The 23,849-nt window shown below is 47.9% G+C and overlaps 2 protein-coding genes across 7 annotated transcripts in view; one reads left to right on the top strand and one right to left on the bottom strand.

The window, feature by feature from the left end:
- Window positions 1-534, bottom strand: part of LRRFIP1 (LRR binding FLII interacting protein 1) — a 111,438-nt gene extending 110,904 nt beyond the window's left edge. For all 6 annotated transcript variants that reach the window (XM_027890326.1, XM_027890319.1, XM_027890320.1 and 3 more), the window contains exon 1: window positions 413-534. In XM_027890326.1, coding sequence (XP_027746127.1) covers window positions 413-502 — 90 coding nt within the window. In that variant the 5' untranslated portion in view covers window positions 503-534. The remainder of the gene's footprint in view (window positions 1-412) is intronic.
- A 14,981-nt stretch (window positions 535-15,515) lies between these two features.
- On the top strand, window positions 15,516-22,836 carry RAB17 (RAB17, member RAS oncogene family). Its single transcript, XM_027890336.1, has 6 exons — window positions 15,516-15,639; window positions 20,230-20,389; window positions 21,372-21,523; window positions 21,953-22,078; window positions 22,263-22,356; window positions 22,724-22,836. Exons 2-6 carry the CDS (start codon window positions 20,233-20,235, stop codon window positions 22,834-22,836), a joined length of 642 nt encoding a protein of 213 aa, XP_027746137.1. The 5' UTR covers window positions 15,516-15,639; window positions 20,230-20,232.
- Window positions 22,837-23,849: the final 1,013 nt, after the last annotated feature.

The raw sequence follows: 23,849 nt of genomic DNA, 5'->3' as shown, positions 1-23,849 counted from the left end.
TGCCCACGGCAACGGTTTGGAACTAGATTATCTTTAAGGTCTCTCCCAACCCAAACCATTCTGCGACTCCATGATTTGTAAGTATCCATAACACACCCGAGCGGCCTATTTTCAGCGGTTTAACACCACTCTCAGTGCTCCTCAGCAGCAGACGATGGATGTCCCCTCCCGGAGGCGCTGGAGGGGGGGTGGCTCCGGCACCGCACGCCCTTCCCCGCACCGAGAGCCGGAGCGGTGCCCAGCAATGGTCACACAGATGGAGCTGAAGAAGGGTTTTCCCCTCGCCCTTGAGCCGCCGTGGTGCCCGTGGCCGGGGGCGCCTGCGCGGCGCTCGGGGGAGCCCGGGGGGAAAGAGAGGGGAGGGAGGAGGATGGAGAAGGGAGAAGGGGGGATGCCGCCTCCCGCCGCTCACCTCGCGGGCGATCTGGTTGAGCGCATCATCCTCCGCCGTCAGGCGCTCCCGGTTGGGCAGCCGCTTTCTGCCGGCACCCTGCGTCCCCATGGCGGACCCGGCGGCACCGCAGCCGGCTCGGTCCCGCTCCCGGTCCCGCTCCCGGTCCCTCTCCCGGTCCCGCTCCCCGCCAGCCCCGGCCGACCCTCCCGCTCCCTCCGCCGCCTCCGCCGGCGCGCCCGTCACCGCCCCCCGGCCCGCGCATGCGCCGCCGACCCCCGCCCTGAGGGGCAGGACAGGGCCGCCTCAACCAGCCCCCCCGAAACCGGGGTGCGGAGCCTCTCTGCCCGCTGCCCTCACCGCCCACCCCCCAAAAAACGGAGTTCGGAGCGTCCCTGCCCGCTGCCTTCACAGCCCCCCATAAAAAAAGGGGTTCAGGGGGTCCCTGCCCGCTGCCCTCCCGCCCCTCACCGCCCCCCTCCCGCCGAAATCGAGGTGCGGGGAGACCCTTCCCGCTGCCCTCATGCCCCTTCCTGCACCCACAGCCCCACTGGGGACCCTCTCCCCGCTGGGGTGGGTCTCCGGACTCCCCGCCAAGCTGTGGGAAGGTCACATCATCACAGGATCACGGAACGGGTCAGGTTGGAAGGGACCACGGCAGGCCCCATCTGGTCCAGCCTCCCTGCTCAGGCAGGGTCAGCCCGATGCACATGGTACGGGATTGTGTCCGGACGATTCTGGAATATCTCCAGTGAGGGAGACTCCACACCCTCTCTGGGCAATTTGTTCTAGTGTGCGGTCACTTGCACAAGAAACAAGTTCTTCTTCATGTTCAGGTGGAACTTCCTGAGCATCAATTCCTGCCTCTTGCTGGGCATCAGAGAGCATTACCTGGACCATACTCTGACACCCTCCCTGCAGATACTGACAGACATGGATCTTCTCAAGGCTGAAAAGGCTCAGCTCCCTCAGCCTTTCCTCAAATGAGAGAGATGTTCCAATCCCCCAATCATCCTCACTGCCCTCCACTGAACCCACTCCATGTCTCTCCTGTACTGAGGAGCCCAGACTGGACACAGTAAATTTACCAGAAGTCATGGAAACGGGCATCAAAACCTCACCAGCGGTAAAGCTGGGGTGTTCCTCTGCCACAAATATGGGGGAAACAGGATAGAAAAGTGTCTCCTCATGCCCTGAACCCTCACACAGCCTCATAGCCCTGGGGGATCTCTTCAACAATGAATTTTCCTATTATGTGTAAATGGACACGATTAGTGTTAGTGTCAAGTACATCAGTGCTTAATTAATTTGCATTGACAAGGAAAATGTATTTTCTGGAATTCCTGTCACAGCTCTTACACCTCAATTTTCACACTAATTCTCAAATACAAATTAAAAGTCTCTCAAGCTTACTTTATTACACACACACACACACAAAAAAAAAAAAAAAAAAAAAAGGCTATAAAACCCACCCACTCTCCTCTGACCAGAAAGCTGCATTTAATCTTTATGGCTTAATTTTACCATTGATTTAAACTTGATAAAGGTAAAAGCCAACACCTGCCTGCTCAGTGTATATTGGCAGTTTTCACATTCAGCACCTGAGATTTGGGTCATCCTCAAATTAACTGGGTAGAGGTATTGCATCGATGCTGCTCCTTGCACCTGGGACTGTTTATCTTACAAGAAAGAAATGATTTTTTTGTCAGCAGAAGTGGATGGATGAGTACCTCACCTTGCTTGGGCATTAAAACGTGCATCACATCCTCACATTCGGCATCAAGTTTACTCTGACCACACACAAGTGGATAAAAAGGGACCTGCTCTGCAAGGCAACACCAGGGCCATAAACTAAGCTCTCACCCTGGAGGCAAAGCCTTGCTGGGTCTGGTTTTCCTAGATATCCCTCAGGCTTCCCTTCTTCACCTCCCCAGGGCCTGGCTTAGCACTATCACCCTTTCAGGCTCTGCATAACTTCTTCCTTGAGCCCCTATCCTTGCATTTGCCCCTGCCCTTTGAGGAATTCCAGCCAGAGAGGCGGGGCAGCGCCTTATTTTTAGGTCCCTGTTACCCAGGGATTTCAGCCACCTGTGCAGCTGCATCACCGTATCCATGAAAGGAATTTCCCGTTCAGGGGTGCAGTAAGATTTGCATCGGTGCTCTTTGCCTGCCTGGCTGAAAGCCCTGCAGAGGCTCAGCTGTACGGCCAACTGAGCCTTGGGCCAGGCAGGTTTCTGTCCAAAAACCTACCACTTGAGGGGACAAAGGGAAGGGGAGAGAGGAAGCAGAGAGAGGGAGGGAGGGAGGGAGAAAGAAAGAAAGGGAGAAAGAAAGAAAGGGAGAAAGAAAGAAAGGGAGAAAGAAAGAAAGAGAGAAAGAAAGAAAGAGAGAAAGAGAGAAAGAAAGAGAGAAAGAAAGAGAGAAAGAAAGAGAGAAAGAAAGAGAGAAAGAAAGAGAGAAAGAAAGAGAGAAAGAAAGAGAGAAAGAAAGAGAGAAAGAAAGAAAGAAAGAAAGAAAGAAAGAAAGAAAGAAAGAAAGAAAGAAAGAAAGAAAGAAAGAAAGAAAGAAAGAGAAATATGAGGCAAAGGGGTGGAGAGAGGGGAAGAGAGGGAAAGAGAAATACAGGGAAAGGAGGAAAGAAATGGGTTGGAGAAAGGAGGGGGAAAGAAAGAAACAGAGGGGAAAAAGAAATCCAGGGGGAAAGTAAGGGAAGAAGGGGGAGAAGAAAGGGAGGAGGATAAAGGGGGGAAAGAAACGGTGAAAGAAAATGGGGGAAGAAAAAGGGAGGAAGAAATAGAGGGAAAGAAACACTGGAAAATGGAGGAAAGGAGGGGAAAGGGAGGAAGGAGGGTGAAGATAAGAATAAAGCAGAGGAATTGGAAAAGAACAAGCTATTGTGTGACTGCAGTCAGATTTCAAATCACACATTGAACATGCACTGCAGTGTAAGAAATCCTTTTTTTCTCACATTCCAGATACACACAGTAATTTTTTCTTTTAATATAGACAAAATAAGCCATCTTGTTATAAAAATACTATACATACAGAATTTGTTCAGATAAATATGAAATAATGATTCAAAAAACATTAGTTTTGGCTGCACTACGAAGCGCAGTGAGTGAAAATGAAATACTGAACGTACATTTCTTATTTTAACAAGCAACATGAGTTCGAAGCTCATTTTGTCTGAGAGTCGTGAGGGTGATTAATGATACTCAGACAACACTGAGTATCCCGTGCCAGTTTTAAAGGGCTCTATTTCAAGTGCACAGTACGTACCTCATTCTCCAGTGTCCTGTGTGCAAGGAGGCTGTTTTGTGCAGAGCACACCCAAAAGATACAATTTTCCACTCTTAAACAGAGCTGTCTTGAAAAACCTCACTCTTGAGAATCAGAACAAGCAATCAGCTGTTAAAACTGGTGGTGGTGTACTCGACAGACCTCTTTTACATAATAAAATGGGTGTTTTTATATTCTGTGCAGGAAAATGTGATTACATCTCTATTAGCAGCAAGCCCTGGGATAGGGGAATTCAGTGGCGAGGATGGTGTTAACACTGTTAACTGATGGTGTTAAAACAAAATGTTCCACTGTAAGGTCACAGCATCTGCCAAACCAGAAATGAAGCCTGACAGCTTTAACAAGATACCCATTAGTCCAAGGAGAGTGGAAATCTTGAAGACCTTGGAAAATATATACTTAGGAGGCAAATATTTTGTTTTGTCAAGATATGTGACAGGAGCAGAGCTCCATTAGCATTGTAGTATTTTGCAAACAGCAGCGTTATCCAGCAAGGCCTGTGGATTTATTAGTGGAAAAAACTTACATCGCAGACAAGTATGTGTTGGCACTGAAATTCTGCAGAAAAAAAAAAAACTATTGGTGCAACTAAAGGTCTTTTACTTTATGAGACCTCCTAAGGAGCCCAAGATGATCCTCTCCAGCAAATCAGACCTCCTGGGAAAAGCTCTCAGGTGCTGCCACGTTTGAACAGCGTTAAGACAGGGCCCAGGAGAGTGGTAGTGTCCATGCAGATTTCATCCAGATGAAATTCATTACTGTTGGTTCGTCTTTTCAAGTCAGCAGAGTCGCTATTTGCATCAGCAGAGCTCTGACCCTCTGGGAACCTTAATTAGCTTTGTCATGTCTAGCCTGGGGCTTGTACTCACATAGCAAAGCCAGAACTGACAAGTGTCTTCCCGGGTGGTCCAGAAAAGAGATCCACGAGCTTGGGTTGACCAAGGAGAATACAGTCTATGAAGTTGAGAGCTTCCAAGCCAAGCTTTAGGAGGACTGGAAAAAAAAAAAAAAAATCTCACAACAGCAGCAGACAATTATCTTGATCACTTTTACCAACAGCAACTTACATGCTATACTAAATGTGTGGGTATATTTCTGAAGAGGGCTTATTTGTTGCCTTCACCTTACCAAAACCCCTCAATGACTTACTGGCCTCCACTAGTCACCTTAGCATACCATGACAGAGTTTTTCACCCATAAATTTTTTGCAGGTCACTGAAGATGCCACTTTGGAAATCTCAAGGTCTCGATATTGGATCTCTTTCAAGGCTGAGGAAGAATCTTCCTTCAGAGGGAGTTTTTTAAAGGTTACTCTTGGGGTTGATTTCATTTAGTATTTTCATCAGCACCCTGACACAAATAGGGCAGCACTAATGAAATAAGCTGATGACACAGTGTTATGAAGTGTCACCAAAAAAGGAGGATAAAGTTCTACAAGTGGTTAAGGACTTGAGAAACAAGTGGTGTGAAATCAAGCACACAGCCAATACCATGACAAGAGCTAAATTCATTATCTCATCAGGTGTTAATAAGCAAAAAAGAGGAAGTTCAGGGGTCATAAACTGGTCACAGACTGGTTGTGTGCCACCATCACAATACAAACACCAAAAAAATTGCATTTAACATTGGAGCACTTCAGGAAAGAGTCATTGCACAACCATCTGTAAGACCTTACCTAAAATGGTGTCTGCAAGTCTGTTTTTCCATGCTAAAAAGGAACCAAACTTGAATAGCTGTGGAGAGAAAAGCTCCTAAGATAAGCAGCAGGAGGACTTTACTGAGATGAAAAGGGGTTGGCTTGTCTAGCCTATAAACTCTGTTGGAGATAAGTGGGATGGGGATGATGCTGTGTAAAACTTGGAGCCAAGTTAGCATAAAAGCATACAGCTGAACAGGCCATATATAACTGTAGTCTGGAAATCAGGGCTTCCTTGCTAAATTTCTGGACATGCATCCAAAAGCTGTTTTCGGATAGCGAGGGTGAAGTATGTTAAGTCTGTGGTTAGCACTATACCAAGAGTCCGTCTGCCTTAACAAGCACTAGTCCAAACACTGCAGGCTTTTCACCCTGCCAGTAAATCTGCCACGTGAATATCCATCACAGCTGACACCCAACGACCCCAGAGAGGTTGTTCTGGTCCCATTGATGCTTCTGTTTGGAGGACATAAACCAGCCTTCACCCAGACCGACAGGGGCAAGCTCTGCATTACTGTGCCAGGCTGGGAACTTACCTGCAATGTGCAAACGATCACTGAGCTCGCTGAAAACAGCTCATCTTGGGCGAAAATGGGAACTCACTCAATGCAGCCTCTGCAGACCTAATCTAATTAGCAACAGACACGCCATGGCTCAGAGTGTTTCAGTGCAAAGCAAAGGGAAGCCAACTCCACAGCAGCTGTGGTTGTGGGGAGCCAAACCCATCCCAGGCTGTTGAACAGCAACCAGTTGTGGTGCCTGGCTCCCAGAGATGGATGGTCATGGTCTGCTGTTTGCTATCTGTGCTCCTATCCGCTATTCCTGGCCTGCCACAGCACCGCTGAGCTGCAAAATCTGGCTGTTTCGCCTCCTGTGGCTTCCCCTCTTGATATGTAAAAACCCCTGAATTTTTAGAAAGCTCCAGGCTATCTTCAGAAGAAAATATATCCTAGTCTTTTCCACCTAATCTAAAAACACTCCTTGTTCCCTATCTCAAGTTGCTATAGGGATAAAACCTATTCCAGACTGGGGGATGCTTGGCTAGTACAGTGCCTGCATCCCTGCCTTTTCTTCACAGGGCTTGGGCAGAAGGCAGGCAAGAGATAAATATGCAATTTAATTTGGGCATACAGCCTCTGTTTCTGTCAAAAAAATAATCTGAACTAGTTAGTCCTTCAGCCAGACAAAATTGGGATGGCTTTGCCGAAAACAATGCATTACATCAGCTGAAGCAGCTGAGGAACTGGCTCTGCAGTTTGGGATTAATATATCAAAGCATTCCTGCTGTCGTTGTGCTGGTGTCCTCACCCCACTGACAGGGCATAGACATGAGAGTGAGGAATCACGTGGCCTTGCTCCAAGGCCTTGATGCTGCCTGCTTGTTTAATTTTCCCCATATTTTTTCTGCTCCATGCTGTGTGTGGCCTCATCCACTCCCATCCCAAATGTTGCAAAGTTAAGCTGAGCCACATTTTCCAATCAGGCCCTCCATATTTTCCTAAACTCCAGTTGTTTTGGACTGGAGTAAAACATAGCCACAACACATGGTCTGAAAACAGCCAGTTGTTTGTAAAAGACCAAGTGCTTGCGCTAATTAGTCATACTGTTCTGTAAAATGCCATATGAACATGCTTTTGGAAGAGCTTTTGGGAAACCACATCACAGTTAAAAATCTCTCAGCTGATGTGGAAGAGGGGGAAGGAGGTGCTGTTTAGTGTCCCAGTGGAAATCTATCCAGACTCATCCAGAACACAAGTCAGAGGCAAACTGTCCCTTTTCTTGAGCACAGAAAACAGTGCCCTGCTTCTATCCCACTTTCATACTTGGCAGCAAAGAGGTGTGTTTTCCACTTACCTATTTAACAGCAAAATGAAAAATCGCCAGGTATCTTCTCAGGGAACAGTTCCAACCACTTGCCATCAGACAGAGTAGCACCTGTGTGATGTCTCGTGGTTCTGCATTATGACCTGAAGCTGTGAATTGCTACCCCATCTCCTGTCACCTCTCTGGTCACCCACCTACACAGAGCAGCAGCAAACAGGCAGTGTCAGCTAACAATTCCTGGCTTACCTAAAATAAACCATGCTGGTGCAAAAGGATCTCAGATTCCAGCTGTGATAATCGCTAGTAGGGCAGGAAGGCAGGTCATTATAGTTTCCTGAAATAAAGAAGTTTGCCTAAACTGGTAAGTGGAAGATGACGCTGGTAACAAAACATTAGAGGAAACGGAGACAAAACATTTCAGATGTTACATGTGTCAGAGTTGGTGCATCTGATTTTAAATGATAACACATTTTTCTGGCATCCACAGCATTCCTGGTTTTCCGTGCACAGTGACTGATGAATGGCATGTGGGACTGACTCATCTGCCCAGTGCTCTCTCTGCCTGACTGTGCACCGTCAGTTCCTGCAGCCCATCCCAGCCCTGCAGCAGGTACCATGCACTGCCATATTCCTGTAGGCTTTTCCACAGGATTAATTATAGACAGCACTAAAACTCTCCTGATCCTTCCCTGTAGGAATGTGAAGGAATTAACTCCTCTGTTCTCCATCTACAGAGCCAAAGCAGCCAGGTAAGTGTTGTCAAAGTCTCCAGTGTTTAGTTTTCCCTCCAAATGTAGCAACAATTAAAAGAAGATTTTTTTTTTTTCCCCCCCAACACAATAAGTTGCTGCAGAACTCCTTCATTTCAGCTGCTGTAAAAACAACAAATAAACAAACAAATAGATAGATAAAGCACTGAATACCCCAAACTGGACAGAAAGCAAAATATGTGCTTGCATCTAGAAACTACCTAATTTCCATAGCCAGCTGAATGGCTTGTCAAGGAGTGGGCTGGAAACAGATGCCAGAGTCAAGAGTAGAATGGCCTCAGCCACAAGCTTCTGCTTTTCCTTCCTTTTGCCTTCTGCCTTTCCTAGCTGTGCCCTTCCCTAAGGACAGCTACTTGATATAACGACTTGTTGCAGGGTTTCCAGCCTTAAGCCACGTAGGGCTGGGCACTGTTAGAAGGAGGCATCTCGCCAGGGATTGGCAGGCACCACCTTTGTTGCCCAACTTCAATTTCTACAGAGGTTTTCATCCTCTCTGACCTTGGAGCTGTGGTGGTAGAGGGGAAAGAAAGAAAAGACACTTCTCTGTGTGGCCTCTTTTGGGGAAGTTCCTCGTTTAAGTTTCCGAAACATCCGGAGCGCATTAGTGGTTCAACTCAACTAATTAGAAATTCCCAAAATAATTTTTAATATATTTTTCAATTATAGAAGGGGTTGCTCTAGGTAACAGCAGATAATGGTTCCACACCCCACCCCCCCCTCCCCAAGGCATCTCTGTTCCATCCAAGTTTATTGGCAACAGATGACTCATTTCACCTCTGCCTAAGCTTTACAACTCTTCCAGCAGCATCTGGCCCTAAACGAGGTTACTCAGGCTCATACTGATGAAATAATTTCTATTCTTGTGCCTTTACAGACCATGCCTGTAACAGCCAGTGCCTGAGACTAAAAACCAACTGAACACCAGCCAAACATTTAGACGTGACCTGAAAAAAGCAGGATGATGCTGTGGCCACCAGCCTAGTTGCAAAGCATGGAGAGGCAAAACTCATCATAAAACGCCCTGTGAAGTTGTCTGGGCTACACATCCTAAAGCTGGGTGGGGACTTCAGGAAAACTAAACTTATATTCACACCCACACAAACTTTCCAAGTTTGTGCTATGCAACATTGCTTAACTATTCCTCTTTCCAAGTACAGGCAAACTGTTCTCAGTTGCATTTATTGCAACTGTGTCACAAACACAGAGAGATGAAATGCTTCTGAGGGAGATTACTGAGCTGGGAGCAACTTTTGGCTGTCAGGGAGCTTCTCTATAGCCCTTTCCTCGGAAAGGTATTGCCTACATCCATTTTTAGCCTGGTTTCCTAAGGGAACATGAGTGATCACTCTGTGAGCATGCACCAGTCCCAGACTAATAGCTTAAGCCAGCTGGCCAGTTGCCACAAAATTTTCCAGAGAGGTTAAAGTCCATTCCAAACGTGATATCCCCACTGGCAAAAGAAGCAGCACATGGAGCTCCTGGTAGACACCAGACCCCGCACCTGGAAGAGAGTGCTTAAGTGCTTTAATCATGTAAAATGCTGCAAAAGCTTCACCTTGTCAGATAACGATGTCTCTTATTTCACAGAACCATTTCCTTCTTTTCCAGACCCCTCAGGAGCCCTCTCTCCCTTTGAAGTCAGGTACCCAACCCAGAGCCAAAGGTCTCCTCATCACAGCTCCTCTGGCAAGGTGGGCTGGACTCGTGGAGGGGGATCCTCCTGGCCAAGGTCTGCTGAGTAAAAGAGAACATGAAGTTTGAACAAAATGTTCAGTGCAGACATTTTTACTCGAGGAAGTCACATTTACCTTTCACAAAAGCTGCGCTTTACTTATTAGACATACGGCAGGAGCCTCAGCACATCCCTGTTCCTCGAGGCTATTTAATTGTGACCTGTCAAGTGTAATTTCAAAGGTGTAAACAATCTCACCTGTCTCTTCAAACAGTAGCAGGCAATGCTGTTGGGAAACCTTTCTTGTGGTTCACACTTGTGTTCTTTATGTAATTTAATGCCACTATACTTCAAATGTTTACTGTAGTCCGTAGTTATTTTCCCTCCTCAGTCTTTAACACATGCTAATGTTCACCATCACTTATCATCTGGGAGCTATTAATATTAGGCTTGTTTAATGTTTCCAGGACAATCTCTGGAGTGTTTTAGTGATGTTAATAATTAATATAGGAAGACTAGCATTTTAGAAGCCTGAAGCAGTTCAGGGCAGGCTTATAGTTTCAAGCCACAGTGTAAATGATTTTTCATCATTTCAACTCCACCAATCCTTAATATATTTCTTAAATCTCTATCTGTGAAGCAGTGAGGACCCCAATCTTTTTTTCATTAGGGAAGGCATAACCCTTCCTCCTCTCAAAACTAACAAAATGATCTTTGAATGCTCCCCTGCAGTGGTGACAAACCTCGCCTATCTGATCACTATTGGGCTACCCTGGGTCTTCAGGAGGTTCATCTTGCACCAGCTGATGACAGTGCTGTACATGCAGAAAAGGAGAAACAGCAAAGATCAGGACACTTAGAAACAGCATTTCCTTTCCAAGCCAGGCCTCTGTGATTTAACTCCTTACCCATGTTTTCTGTGAGAACCATCACGCAAACAAGGGATTGCACATTTTACAGCACAGTGTGGCAAACAGTTTTGAGACCACCACTTGTTGTGGCCTCTGGATGGACTAATTATTTTGAATTTATTTCGTTTACCATGGTTTCAGATGTTCCTTCTTGAAACAAACAGGCTTTTAAACACAGAAGAGCCCCAGCTTATTTCTGAGGCTGCTGACGAGTGCCAGGCTGGCTTGCTTAGCAAGAGGCAGCGTGCCCACCTCTCTCGAAGCTGGCCACGGGCTCCTCAGACCAACACACAAAGGATCAAAGCGAGACTCAAAGGCTCACAGTGAGAAGAGCTGCTCTGCAGCAGCCAGTCAGACCACAGGCAGACTCTGGTCAGAACTCAGTTATAGCAACCCCAGCTACACCAAAATAGTTGCATCCCAAAAGCAAGGCCTGCTATATATACTCACACATAGGGGACTGGTTCCTTTTGAAGTTGATGGTGCAGAGACAAGTTGTCTGTCCTATGGCTGGTCCAGAAGCCAAAATCATTTAGGCAAGGTCACAACAAAAGCCACATTTCTATGACCATTGATTCTGCTCTCTACATGCCCATGGCCAGCTGTCTAAATCTGGCCATAACCCCACTTCTGTCCAGCCAGAGCTCACAACAGACACAGTGTTGGCTTTGCAACAGCATCAGGACCACAGCTGACACTCTCAGAACGCCTGGCAATACAGAGGCAGCCCATCAGAACCTACAGAGAGAGCAGATTGCAGCAGCAGGGGCTTCACATCAGATCAGCAGTGGCCTGTGTCCACTGTTAGCTTTCAGCACAGCCCAGAGCCCTAAAGCCACCAGACCACAGCACACGACAACAGCAGGATTCAGAGGCTGTCAAGTACTCACCCCACACTTTCCAAAATACCTGCTCATACACATGCACTACAGATAATTTGCTTCTCAAAAAAACAAACGAGGATTTCCACCTAGTGAGCTATGAGAGTGGTATCTAGTGAGCTCATCCTGCTTTAACTGTGCTGCAGTGCCTTCAATCTGTGCAGGTGGAACTTTAAAGCAGCTCTAGCAAACCCCAGCTCTGTGGTTTAAGCCAGAAAACTTTCACAAAGCCCTTCCAAGGTAAGTAACTTTTTTTTTTTTTTTCCTACTCCACATCCCCCTGCAGCAGAAAGAGGGAAAAAAAAAACAACAACCTGAAAAGCTGCTTGTGCTTTTGGACATGGTCTTCAGAGAGCAAGAGGCAAGGCGGGCATCAGCACTCAGGGTGTGATCCAGGCAGCTGAAACACGCTCAGGTTTCAAACAAATTCAGGGGTGAGGTCACAGCCACCTGTCCCTGTGTGAGACGGTGCAGCAGCGCTGCAATGTGAGCAGAAAACAAGAGCCTGGGGGTACCCAAGCACGCAGCACACACAGTGCTCAGCTGAGCAGGGCTGCCAAGACCACAGCGTACTCTTGGAACAGGCTAAATAAGAAGTGGGAGTGTTTCAGATAAAAACTGACCCATCAGAAACAATTTCATGATATTCAGGGATCTCAGAGGACCAAAAATGTTAAATCTGAGGCTAATTTCTGAGCAATACAGGGTCTAAGCATTGCTCCAGCAGCGTGGGAGCCTTGATGGAAACCAGACCTCCAGCACTGGGCTGCCTGCACAGGGCACACCAGGGAGCACATGTAAACTGTGAAAATGAGCCTAGGAGAGTGGGAGAAACAAGTCAGGGGAAAAAAAAATAAGTCTTCCCACAGGAAGACAAGCGACAAAGCTGGGGTTTCAGTCTCTGTTTTCAGCTTGGGGTAGTGCCCTTATTACCAGACCCTGCTGTCTTTTCTACCAACTGCTCTTCCTTAAGGAAGGGATGATTTACAGTGCTCATGTGGATGCTTCCTCACAGCAGGCACAGTCAGGAAGAACCAACTGCTACCCAACCACTGGAAAAGAACCCTCTAGGAACTCCCAAACTGCTCCATAAAGATCTGTGTCCTTCTGCATCCTTCTACTCAGAGAAAGGGAGAAGGAGAGGCATTCTTCCCCAAGTTATACAGCAGGCAGAGGCAGAAATACACAATTACTGGAATTATTCTTGTGTGTTTAATCTAGGAGTTTTATTTTGGCCTGCTCTGGCATTCCTGTACACTACTGATATACCTTTCCTTCACAGTTAAAAATCAAGGATAAAGGCTGAGGTGGAGCAGTAGAGGAATACCTACAAGAAGGTTACAGGTGCTCAAATGGTGCTGGAGTATTTGATCCATACCTCTCCTGCAGCCAGACCTGTCCTGCAAATTCTCATGACATAATTACATCAGGCAAGCATAACATGAAATGCAATCCCTGGACCTCAGAAAAACAACCAGTGTCCAGGTTTTACCAGTAAAATTTATTTCAGGTGGGGAACCCTTCACTGCAGAAGCACAGCTGAGCAAGGTGCACACCCAGCTTTGTGCAGGACACTGCAGGTGCTCTATCCGTCCAGTTTTGATGCAGACACAGTCTCTATTTGTAAACTGCTCTACAGTGAAGGGAGTCTGACGCTGAGCATTCAGGACAGCAAGATATTCACATGCTGAAGTAGCAGGCAAGCAGACAGACACAAAAAAGTTCTGTCTTTCTGACACTACAACAGTGTTTATTGCAAAGGTTCAGGTCCTGGTTGTTTGGAGACCACCCAAAACACTTGTGGCAGGAGACCTCAGTCTGTATCTCCTCTCACCTTCACTCACTGGTGTCTGTCTGGATGCCCAGTGCAGAAATGAGACTTGTCTTAAATGGTAGATGAGCTGTGCCCTCTAGTGGAGTCTGACTCACCAGGAACTGGAGAAGAGCTTTCCAGGGGAAGATGACACAGCCCACACAAGGGACATGCTCCCCTGGGCTCTGGAGGACTTCAAGACATTTACATCAGCCAGGCCACAGCACTTTGTTGGGGCATCTCATTCCCACTATCTTCTTTTCTAAAAGCCCTTCACAAAGACCCTGAGGTCAGCTCAGCTGATTAGATCGTGGTGCCAATAACACCAAGGTCGTGGTTTTGATCCCTGTGTGGGCCATTCACATAAGAGCTGGACTTGATGATCCCTGTGGGTCCCTTCCAACTCAGAATATTCTGCGAAAGGCATCTGAGATGTGTCATCTGCTCAGGCAGAGGAGACTGGTATGAAAATAACAGAGCACGAGACGGGTGCTCATTGCAGCAGCACAAACTGGTAATCAAGTTTCTCTTAGCACCAACAAAGCAGTCCTTTCATAAGGCTTCAGAGCCTTCCAGCTTTTTTTTTTTTTTTTCTACTAAAAATCAGATGCTTAATTTAGGTGCATGATGACACCATAGCTTGTAGGTCCAAACCAGTGGTAAAGATTCTTGCTGCAGCAATCCCAGCCTCAGGGCTCCATGCCCCCAGCCCTTCCAAATTCCTGAAACACCTTTCTACCCTGTCTCTGCCAGGACAATTGGGCACAAGGTCAAAGATTCACACCAGAGAACTGAGTGATGTAAAGCCCTGGAAAAAAAATAAGGCTTTAGGTCAGCTCATTTGGGAAATAAGCTACGGGAAAGGGAAGGGGGCACGTTAAACTGATTTGGGGCTAAAGAAATTATATTAGCCTCAGACAGTTTGGGTTTTCATAGGGTTTTTAGGAATCATCCTCAAAGGATCCCCAGATCCTGTTCTAGCTTCTGCAGAGCTGATGGGAAGGACCTGGGAAGGTAAACACTTTCCTTCCCTCTGGCAAGAGGGTAAAATCTGCTCTCAGGCTTGAGTATATCCACCTCAAATTTTGCTGTGACAGTTTAAATCCATGCACACATTCCCAAATGAAGGGAAATGCTCCAATTTGGCTCGCAGACCAAAACCCCTCATGGTGATTCCACATGGTGGGGGCACTGCTCCTGCATGAAATCTGTGCAACTCTCAGGCATCTGTACATGGCTTTTCACCGTAGAAATGGGAAGCAGTTGAGTCACAGTGCTCAGGCCTTGGAAGTCACAAGACACGCTTCTCATTTCAAAACTAGGCTGTGATTGTTTTTAAGTTTTCTTGTAGGACTTCTGCTTTTCACCCTGCTCCCTATAACTATTAGTCCCTATTAGGACTAGATTTTGTGAATTCTGTTTCACTCCCAGATATCTTACTTGAAGGAAAGACACTGACTATGATGACAAGTGACAGAAATACAGAACTATCCTCATTTAGATATTTAATTATCATGTCTTGCCATTTTCACTCCAGACCCGTTATCCCAATGCATTAACATGTTGTGATTTCTCTCTTAAGATATTACAGATTTTAAAAGAGCAGCGTTTTTCAAAACACTAAGCCCTAGCTGCCTGGGGTAAGTAGCTATTATTTTAATTAACAGGCAGTAAAATCCTCAGGTTTTGCTCACTTTGTATCTCCCAAGCTCTTCTGCAAGACAAGCGGGTGTGTCCTCTCACACCAAAAGTAAATCAACCACGCTCCTGAAAACAATTCTCCTTTGCAATCCCAAACCTAAATTACCTGAGCCCATACCTGGCACAGGACCAAAGCCAGGTCTAACGTGTGTCAGCAGAAATTGCTGTTCTATAAAAACCCGGGGAAGGACAGATCCCTGGTACGTCACGTCTCCAGCCGGCTCCACACCCAGTCCTCCCTGGTCCTCAAACCCCTGTGGTGGAGTCCAAGGTGCTTTTCCTCCCCATTCCCCTGGTAACTAGGCTGGCCTTGGACCCCGTGACATGGGGAAAAACCCACTCCCCCATTCATCTCTGTGTGTGTCCATCCACCCATCCACTGCCAGACTCCAGCATGGGAAAGGGGGAGGGAAGGAATGCAGTGGGCATGGCCACCGGCTCCACTCCCTGTGACGGCAGCCTCGTGGTCCCGTCTTGCCTGGCTCCCAGACTTTAGACCTGGCGTCAGGTCTAAGGTTCGCTCATCTCCCCTCTCCTCTCACCTTTGACACCACTCCCAGGTGGTTTCGTTTTCACCTGCCCCGGGCACCGAGAGGCTCGAACAGACGGATGGGGCCACCATCCCACCACACCTGACACCACAGACTGGACCTCTGGGAGGAGAGCAAGGCTTCGGGAAGGTAAAGGCATCCTTCACTGAGGGATTCTCCACGAGGCAGGCCCCAGACCCAACCCACCATGTCCAAGGTGCCTTTCCAGCACCAGGACTCTCATCCTCCCACTGGGAAGCAGCCCTGCACCCAAGGCACAAAGGTGCAGCCAGTACAAAGGGTGGCACAATCCTCAGTGAGTCTCTGCCCAAGAGAAGAGGTTTTAGGAAGACTTAGGAAGCCCTCTGCCCTACCCCTCATCTTCTCAAGCAGCCAAGAGCTACAGCAAAGGTCTTAGCAGAGTGCTCGGTGTGTCCCACAGCCCAGGGCAAGCTCCATTTCTTGCTGTCACCATTTCCCAGCACAGTTAATGATCCTTTTTCTCTTCCCCTTAGCTCTGAGGAGAGCTGATTGCCCTGAGAAATTGGCACTATGTAAATCTAATGGTGTTTACACCTTAAGTTTTTGCAGTTGGGATTTCTGTATCCCCTGGTAACCTTGGCTTAAGTGAATTTTCCGAGTGTCCACGCTCCCACACCAGCGCTGCCAGAGCTTTAGCAGGTAGGAGAGGGCTCCCAAAAGCAGAGAATTGCTTTAAGCTGAATACTAGAAGTTAGCTGGGGAGGTAGGTGCATCACAAATGTCTTGTGTGGGGGAAAAAATTAAGTATCTAAATGCGAAAGAACCTGAAGTATTGTGTCCAAAAATTGCAGGGTTGGATACTGCAGACTGACACAGATAAGCACTGAAGTCCTGTATTTTTATCAAGGAGCTCATTAACTGTGGTTTTGGTTCACTGCTGCATCCCTGCAGAAACCCTGCAAATGTCTTTAATTGTTTTAGGACCTTCTTAGAGCTCGTGGTTTAGAAAAGCTTAAGCATCAATTAGACATCATTACACTTAAACGACATTAATTTCCCAGGAAGTTAAAGAGTCTTAAATGAGACTTTTCAGTAACTTCATCCTCAAAAAAGTGTGCATTACTTTTCCTTTTTTTTTTTTCCCCACTGCTTTCCTTTGGAAAAGAAAGGCTTATCTCCTCACAATAAATACACCAGGATCCCTCCACCCCAGGTTAAAAATGCTCCAGAGATACTAATTTACTAAACGGCAAAAGCCAAGCCCTTGCTGTCACATTCTAGCACAAATATCTACCCTATCCCCTCATGTTTCTCTTTATTACTATTCTTTCTGCTGATAAACAACGAGTTTGAAAAGGTACTCCTTAGAAAAAAAATCCACTTTCCTGCTGATGCTAATCCACTGAGTCACCCTCATAAACATATTTGTCAGGTCCCTTCTTGGAAGTGGATGGTCCAAGTGCCATATTGCTGCTCTGGCAAACAGATCACCTTTAGGTTGATTTACAGTGGGCTCCATAGGGACAGAGCTGATTCATGCCAGTCAGAGCTGGCCCAGGGGAAGGAGAGAGGAGACACCGAGACAGGGGAATGGGGGTGTCTGGCTGAGAACACGATTTCCTGGGCGCAGCAATGTTTAATCCTCTGTTAGGAAGTGAGAAATGATCTGTGCCGTGGCCATTTGGCTACTTACCTTCAAGGTAAGTGTAAGATCAAGCAATCCTGCCCCGAATATCTGCTGCTAGACACAGCTGTCACAAAATGTTAAGCTGTATCTGGAGGCTAAATCCACCAGCAGGATTTTTACAGTCGATTGAAGATAAATTGGTTTAACTCTGACTCTACCCAATCTGAGCAGGTTCAGCTTTCCCTGCCCCTCAGCAGGGCCTCTAGGCACAAGGACAGGACTTGCAACACCTCAGCTGTTCCCCAAGCTGCTCCCCAAATTGCTGAGTTAATTCTTTAGCAGGATCAAAATAAAAAGCCACAAAATCCAGCATCTAAGCAGTCCCAGTTCAGGTTACACCTCAGCCTCTGAAGGCCTGTGTGGAAAAATTTGTTAAAGCCATTTTACACCAAAGCATTAGTGACTTCTTCAGAGCTTCGAGTTCGTAATAAGATCAACCAAACTTATTCTAGTTATGCTGACAGAAACTTTCTAGCATGCACCTACACTCTGCTGGGATTGAACTCACAGAAATCCACAGGAAAGTTTTTGTCAGTATTTCTCCTGGATCTGCTCAGGGAAGCCAGCGAGGTTTCCACGGATGAACAGCAAGCCTGTGTTTCCTCAGCAGCACAGACACTGGCTGAAAGGACAGGGATGATGTTTGCTGTGACATCCACACCTGGAGCAGGGACTGGTGACCCTGCCAGGACAGCATCCTGGAATTTGTGGAGCTGACTTTAACCCTAAGCCAAGTCTTACTGACAGTCTCTTCCCCAAGGCAGAAAGCAGCCACAGGAGGTGACTATGAACCACAAGAGATGTCTGAATGCTCTTCCTGTAGTCCCTTAGCCAGCAAGTGCAGGTTTTTACTCTGTACACTCCAACAAAAACAAACAAAACAAAAACCTAAAACACCAAAAACCAAACAAACAAAAAACCCAAAACAAAACCAAAAAAAAGGAAAAAAAAAACAAAACTAAGAAAAAAACCCAAACAAACAAACAATGAACAAAACCACCACCATTTTCCCCTGTTCTCCGTTGAACCAGAAAGAATAAAGCCACTTGTTTTGCTTCCTTGCTATTCTCCTTGGGTGGAAAGGGAGATACCCTCTGGGAAAGAAATTGTTCAAAATGAGCTTTGACAAAACTCATTGCAATAAATCTCAGCTGAGTTTTGTTCCAGCATCAACTCAACCTTTTGGCGTTGAACAGAGAGCAGCAGAGGGAAATGACGAGAATCTGAGTTTAACATGGATAATCTTGGGTGGTTTTCAAGCAGCTTCTTGCTTCCTTAGAGAGTTTTATGGCTTATCACCGACAGTAACTGCCCAGAATGGATGGCAGTCTTATTTCCAGCCTACAAAGAGGCAAGTGTATGTGACCAATACCACAAGGAGCACATTTAAGCTGTGTTGCAAGGTTTATCTTTTTCCAGCTTAAATAATATTACCCACCCCTGACCAGCTGTCCCACACAAACTACAATCCTGCTCTTCATCACAGGAGTTCTATGAGCTGGGGAAAATGGTGTTACCTGTGGGGTTTTTTAAGGGAATTAAAGCCCATCTAACTGAGCAGGAAAGCTATTTGGATCTAAAGATACAGACCTGAGTTCAGCCAACCGAGGAACGCTCTTAAGGACAGCCTTTAATGAAGAATTAAAGGTCTGGAGCCTGCAGGGGAAGGACAGGCAAAATAAAGGAGACACGTGGGACAAGCAGCTCTCAGGAACAAGGGGCTTTTGTCAGGGAAGGGAGTTGCAGAGACCTTCCCAGGCCAGAAACTACTTTGCTAGTGCTGCTGTCAGGTGTCTTCATACAGGTAATTCTTGGTCAACAGCAAGGTTTCACATGCCAGATTCCTGAGCCCCAGGTAGAAATTTCACTAAATCTTCATTATAAGTCTTGCAGGTCCTGGTCTTGCTCTCTGGCTGACCAGGGCTTTCTTCCACATGGAGGGAAGCACCCCATTCCAGCAGTGTTCACCTCAGCATCCTGTTGAGTTCAACACCCCACAAGCCTTCATCTTCAGGCTCTGCATGAACTTCCTTCTCTCATTTATAACTGTTCACATGAGTATTTCTGGAGGAGGAGCTCTGTAAGGAGGAACCAAGATAAACCAAGACAGTCTTATTTGCTGCCCTGTGCTGGCAGTTCTCACCAAGAGCAGGGCACTGGTGCTTCCTTGACCTCAAAGCTGGGAGAAGGGGACACGTGCCACCCAGGAGGGCTCAGACTCACCATCCTCTTCCCAGGGTCTGGCCAAAACTCTGCAGCAGCTTTCTCGGAATCAGGTTTGAGATAATCGCTGTTATTCTGGTCTGTATTTCCCTGCCATCCCTGGACACAGTGTAGCTCCATCCAGAGCAATGCAGAGTCATGCTCTGTGCTGACACAGTCATAAAGTGTGAGACTTCATGGGCTTGGTCTGTCTGGGCGTTCTCTACCACAGTGCAGGAGCACGTGCCATCTGCTCTGTGTGCTGCTGTCCTCGGGGGTGCTTGAGCCAGGTCCTCTTGCTCCTGCTTTTTCAAGCAACTTGCTGACTCAAAGCAGTGGTGCCACAAAAAGCCCATCAGATCCCATTCTGATGCCCATCCATTCCCTGGGCAGTGCCCTTGGCAAGCTGGCAGCAGCATCACCTCCATGCCAGGACCTGGCTTTCCTGGTATAACTTCTAACCAGCACCCACAATAAATGTAGAACATCAGCCTGAACTCTTCAGCAGGACTTTGGGGAGGAAGGTGTGCTTGAGAGCAAGGCACAGCCGTGAGTGATGTCCCTCTGCCATTAACTGCCCCCAGCATGTCCTCTTAAAGGAGACACACCAAATTCAATCTCCTTGTCTACATCCAAGAAGGCTTTTTGCATCGATTGTTCCTTCCTAAAGATCCCCACCTTCTGGTCATAACTGTCAGTGGCAGATGCTTTGACGTGTTAGATTTGATTCAGGTTTTATCAATGATTTTATTCCAGCCTATTTCGAGGTTAAACCCCCACCTGTCCCTCTGGCAGCAGTCAGGACCTGATGCAGGATCAGGCTGGGATCAGCTGCAGGTGTACACTGAACAGAGCTGGTTTCCTTGCAGGGCATGGCACAGGAAACGATGCCAGGCACCTCCGTGGAGGGGAGTCGTCCCACCTACACGTACAAGGTGGTTCTGCTGGGCAGCATGTCGGTGGGGAAGTCAAGCCTGGCCTACCGATATGTGAAAAACGACTTCAGGGAGATCCTGCCAACCGTGGGCTGTGAGTGAGTGGCTTCAATTGCTCGATGGCTCTGGACAAGAGACCAGGCCTGATCCACTTGCTTGAAGCAGGGTGGGATGGAGAAGAACTGGTTGGTGCATCTCATAGTAGCACGGATCCACTTTTGAACATGATACAGACCTGCCCAAGAGCCAGACCTTCCCCTTCACATCTCTGCAAACCATTTTCTCAGCACCAGGTTATAAGCAAAGCCACAAAATATATCATACAAGTACAGCTTAGTGCTGCTTTTTAGAGGCAGATGAGCACCAAAATGAGTGAAACCTGGAATTCAAACTGTACAGCCCTTCTGCTCTTTGCACGCTTGGCCTGTGCTGCCCTCCCAGCTATTAAGACACCTCAGGAGGGTCTCACAGAATGGTTTGCATTGGAGGGGACCTTAAAGATAATCTAGTTTCAATCTCCCCTGCCTAGGTCCTACAGCATCTAGACATTACAGATGTTCATTTTACATGACGTGCCTGGCTTTTGCCCTAAGAAGGCACAGCTGGCACAGAGGCTGCAGCCCCACCTGTACCTGCAGAGCTGGTGGAGGAGACCAAAGTGCCATGGAACTTCTCCCCATCCCTCTGCCTTGGCTCTGGCTGGTCTACAGGCAGCCCTCTGCTCCCTGGGAACAGGGATGGAGGCTCACTCTTTCAGTGGATATTCCTATTCACAGCTCTCACAAGTCTGACCCACCAGCAAGGTGGTGATGTCTCTCTGTCTGGAATCTGTTCCACAAAGCTCAGAACTGTCTGACATCAAACCTGGTGTCCACCTAAGTCTGCTGTCAGGAAGGGCCCCTGGCCTTGTAGCACATTACCCCATCAGCAGTGCCAGTGATCATGAGAAACCCACCCCAACTTTGTGCATTAGAACATTGTTACCAACCCTCGGGATGGGTTTGACCTCACAGCAGCAGCCCTGAGCTATCTCCTCTTACTGCAAAGTGAACGTGCACTCTGCATCTTGCTTGCAGGCTCCTTCTTCACACACACACTCAACCTGGAGGAAGCCACCGTCAGGTTTGAGATCTGGGACACGGCAGGCCAGGAGAAGTACCAAAGCGTCTGCCACCTCTACTACCGGAACGCCCACGCTGCTCTCCTCGTTTATGACATTGCTAAGGAGGTAAGGCAGGGGATGCTCATCCCATCCATGCTAGAATTATTCCATGCCATGCTGCAGCACAGTGGTGGGGCAGAGATGTCCAAATGATGGTGTTTGTCCTTGGCAGAGCAGAAAGTGGTACCTGAGCACCACCTGAGAAGGTGAACATTCCCCCTGGGACTTGCCAGGGGCTGTCCCTGCCCATGCAGGACCATGCCACCACCCTGGGATGATTTCTGCTGCCATGCCTAAAGGGTGCATCCCATCCATGGTTGATTTATCCCTAAAGGTGTTTTAGAGCTGGTGAGCTGTTTCTCAGAGAGAGGGCAATCACAACCTACCCACCACACCTCTTCCACCTGTGGTTTGGTGCCACCCATCCAGCTTTGCTAAAACGAAGGGACTAAATCAAAACCAGACCACTGAGTGGGTTTGTCTCCATCTCTCCAGGAAACGCTCAAGAAAGCAAAGCTGTGGCAGGAGGAGCTGGAAAAGAAATTCCTTCCCGATGAAATTGTCATTGCTTTGGTGGGCAACAAAACAGACCTTGCCGCTGAGCGAGAGGTCACCACTGAGGTGAGTGCCTGTGGTTCCCTCATCACCCCCTCACCAGCAAGCACTGGGATATGTCCAAGGAAAGCCGAGAGTTCAAAAGGTTTTCAGACACCACACAATTACTGACCCACCATGAAACGCCACCATAACCAAAAAAGCAGCCCTGGAAGAGGCTGGGGTAATAACTCTGCTTGTCTCCACTTAGGAGGGGGCAGAGTTTGCACGGACAAAAGGCCTCCTGTTCATGGAGACATCTGCAAAATCCAACCATCAAGTAAATGATGTCTTCATGGCTATAGGTGAGTGATGTGATGGCTCTAGATGAGAACAGAAGCAGATGAACCACGTCCCCAAGCCCCTGCAGAGCTGACCCCCTGCATTGCTCCTGCCTGCCACTGAGATCTTCTTCCCAGCCAATCCAGCCTGTGCTACCCCTTAAGGCAGAAGGATGGACAGATCCATCCCAGGATACTCCAACAGAGATGGCTTTCAGGCCTTCTTCCAAAGCCACAACTTTATTTTGCTTTAGTATCCAATCTAGGTGTAATGGTGTCCTCAGCTTAGGGGAACTCTGGGATGGTTCCCTGGGGTGGGAAGGGGTGGCCGTTGCATCCCACACCACCAACAGGAGAAAAGAGCCCTTTCTTGCCTTGTGTTTCCTCCTAGTCCAAGAGCTCCTGCGGCGGGAAAAAGAGAAGGCACCTGCCCCATCCCCACAGGGGGGATCAACAGTTGACCTGCAGCGGGGCACAACAAAGAGGAGGTGCTGCTGGTTCTGAGGACAGTGACAGAGTGGGGACTCAGAATTAAATCAGCCTGACCATCTTGCCCCTCAAAGGGAGGGGCAACATGTGGGGCAACCGTGCCAGGTACACAGGGCCTCTTCAACCCTCTAGCACTGCCTTCATCCGAGAGATAAAGCACAGGGTTTTCTTCCACCAAGCTTCCACTTCCAGAGAAGAGCACGACCTGCCAGCAAAAATACCACCAACCGTGACTGGTGACATGCCCCCACCCCAGCTGCACATCACCTCCTCCATCTCCCTTCCCATCTGAAAAGGGAGGATTTAACTTTCCAGAGCAAAGCAGGTGCATTCCAGGGGCTTTACACTCAGGCTGCAAGTAAAAAGAATATTGCCCTAAGGGTTTGTTGTTTTTTCTCCTGTCCTGCCTGCAGGCAATGTCAACCTGCAGGTGGGGAAGCTTAGAGGTGGCAGGACCAGAGCCAGTGCTGCCTCACCCCATGTGACCCATAGCGGGTCACAGCCCCTCCTTGGGAGAAATCACAGATTTATTGCCAGCATAAGAGCCAGAACGGGGCCAAACGAGCAGTGTCCCAGTACCCCGTGCCTTGCAGGGCTTCCCCTTTGCATATTAAAAGTTAGATATGGGAACTCACCTCGGCTGGAAAAGGAGAAAAAACCACTTGTGCTCTGTCCAAAAGCAGCAGCACTCGCCCTGTCTGCAGGGCAGTAACCTCCGAGTTTTTGGGGCACGGCCTGACAGCAATGCCAGGCAGCAAACACTCTTAAAGATTTTCCACATGCAGGGGAGGTTATCTTGCCCCTGAGGACCAACCACCCCAGAACCCCACACCAGCCAGGGCACCCACCTGCGGTACTTCCTCAGAGCTGAGCCATCCCGGAGCAGGACAAGAGCTCCTCCTCGGCAGAAAGGAAGATTTGCTCCCTCCCCTTCCCTAAATCCCCTTTGTTAGGGCAGCTGGGAGACATTAGGTGCTAATTGCCACTCCCGCACCCCATTTGCTCCCTCCCCTTCCCAAAATTAACCC

This window comes from Empidonax traillii, unplaced genomic scaffold (genome assembly GCF_003031625.1).
Source record: "Empidonax traillii isolate 1590-97213 ecotype Southwest subspecies unplaced genomic scaffold, ASM303162v1 scaffold284:size1552100, whole genome shotgun sequence".
NCBI lineage: Eukaryota > Metazoa > Chordata > Aves > Passeriformes > Tyrannidae > Empidonax > Empidonax traillii.
Note: the sequence above shows the minus strand (reverse complement) of the source record. Positions and strands in the feature narration are given on the sequence as shown.

Coding starts and splice junctions, on each gene's coding strand:
- RAB17 (XM_027890336.1), top strand. CDS start 20,233: ATGGCACAGGAAACGATGCCAGGCACCTCCGTGGAGGGGAGTCGTCCC. Junction 22,079..22,262: donor AGCGAGAGGTCACCACTGAG/GTGAGTGCCTGT, acceptor GTCTCCACTTAG/GAGGGGGCAGAGTTTGCACG. Junction 22,357..22,723: donor TGATGTCTTCATGGCTATAG/GTGAGTGATGTG, acceptor GTTTCCTCCTAG/TCCAAGAGCTCCTGCGGCGG.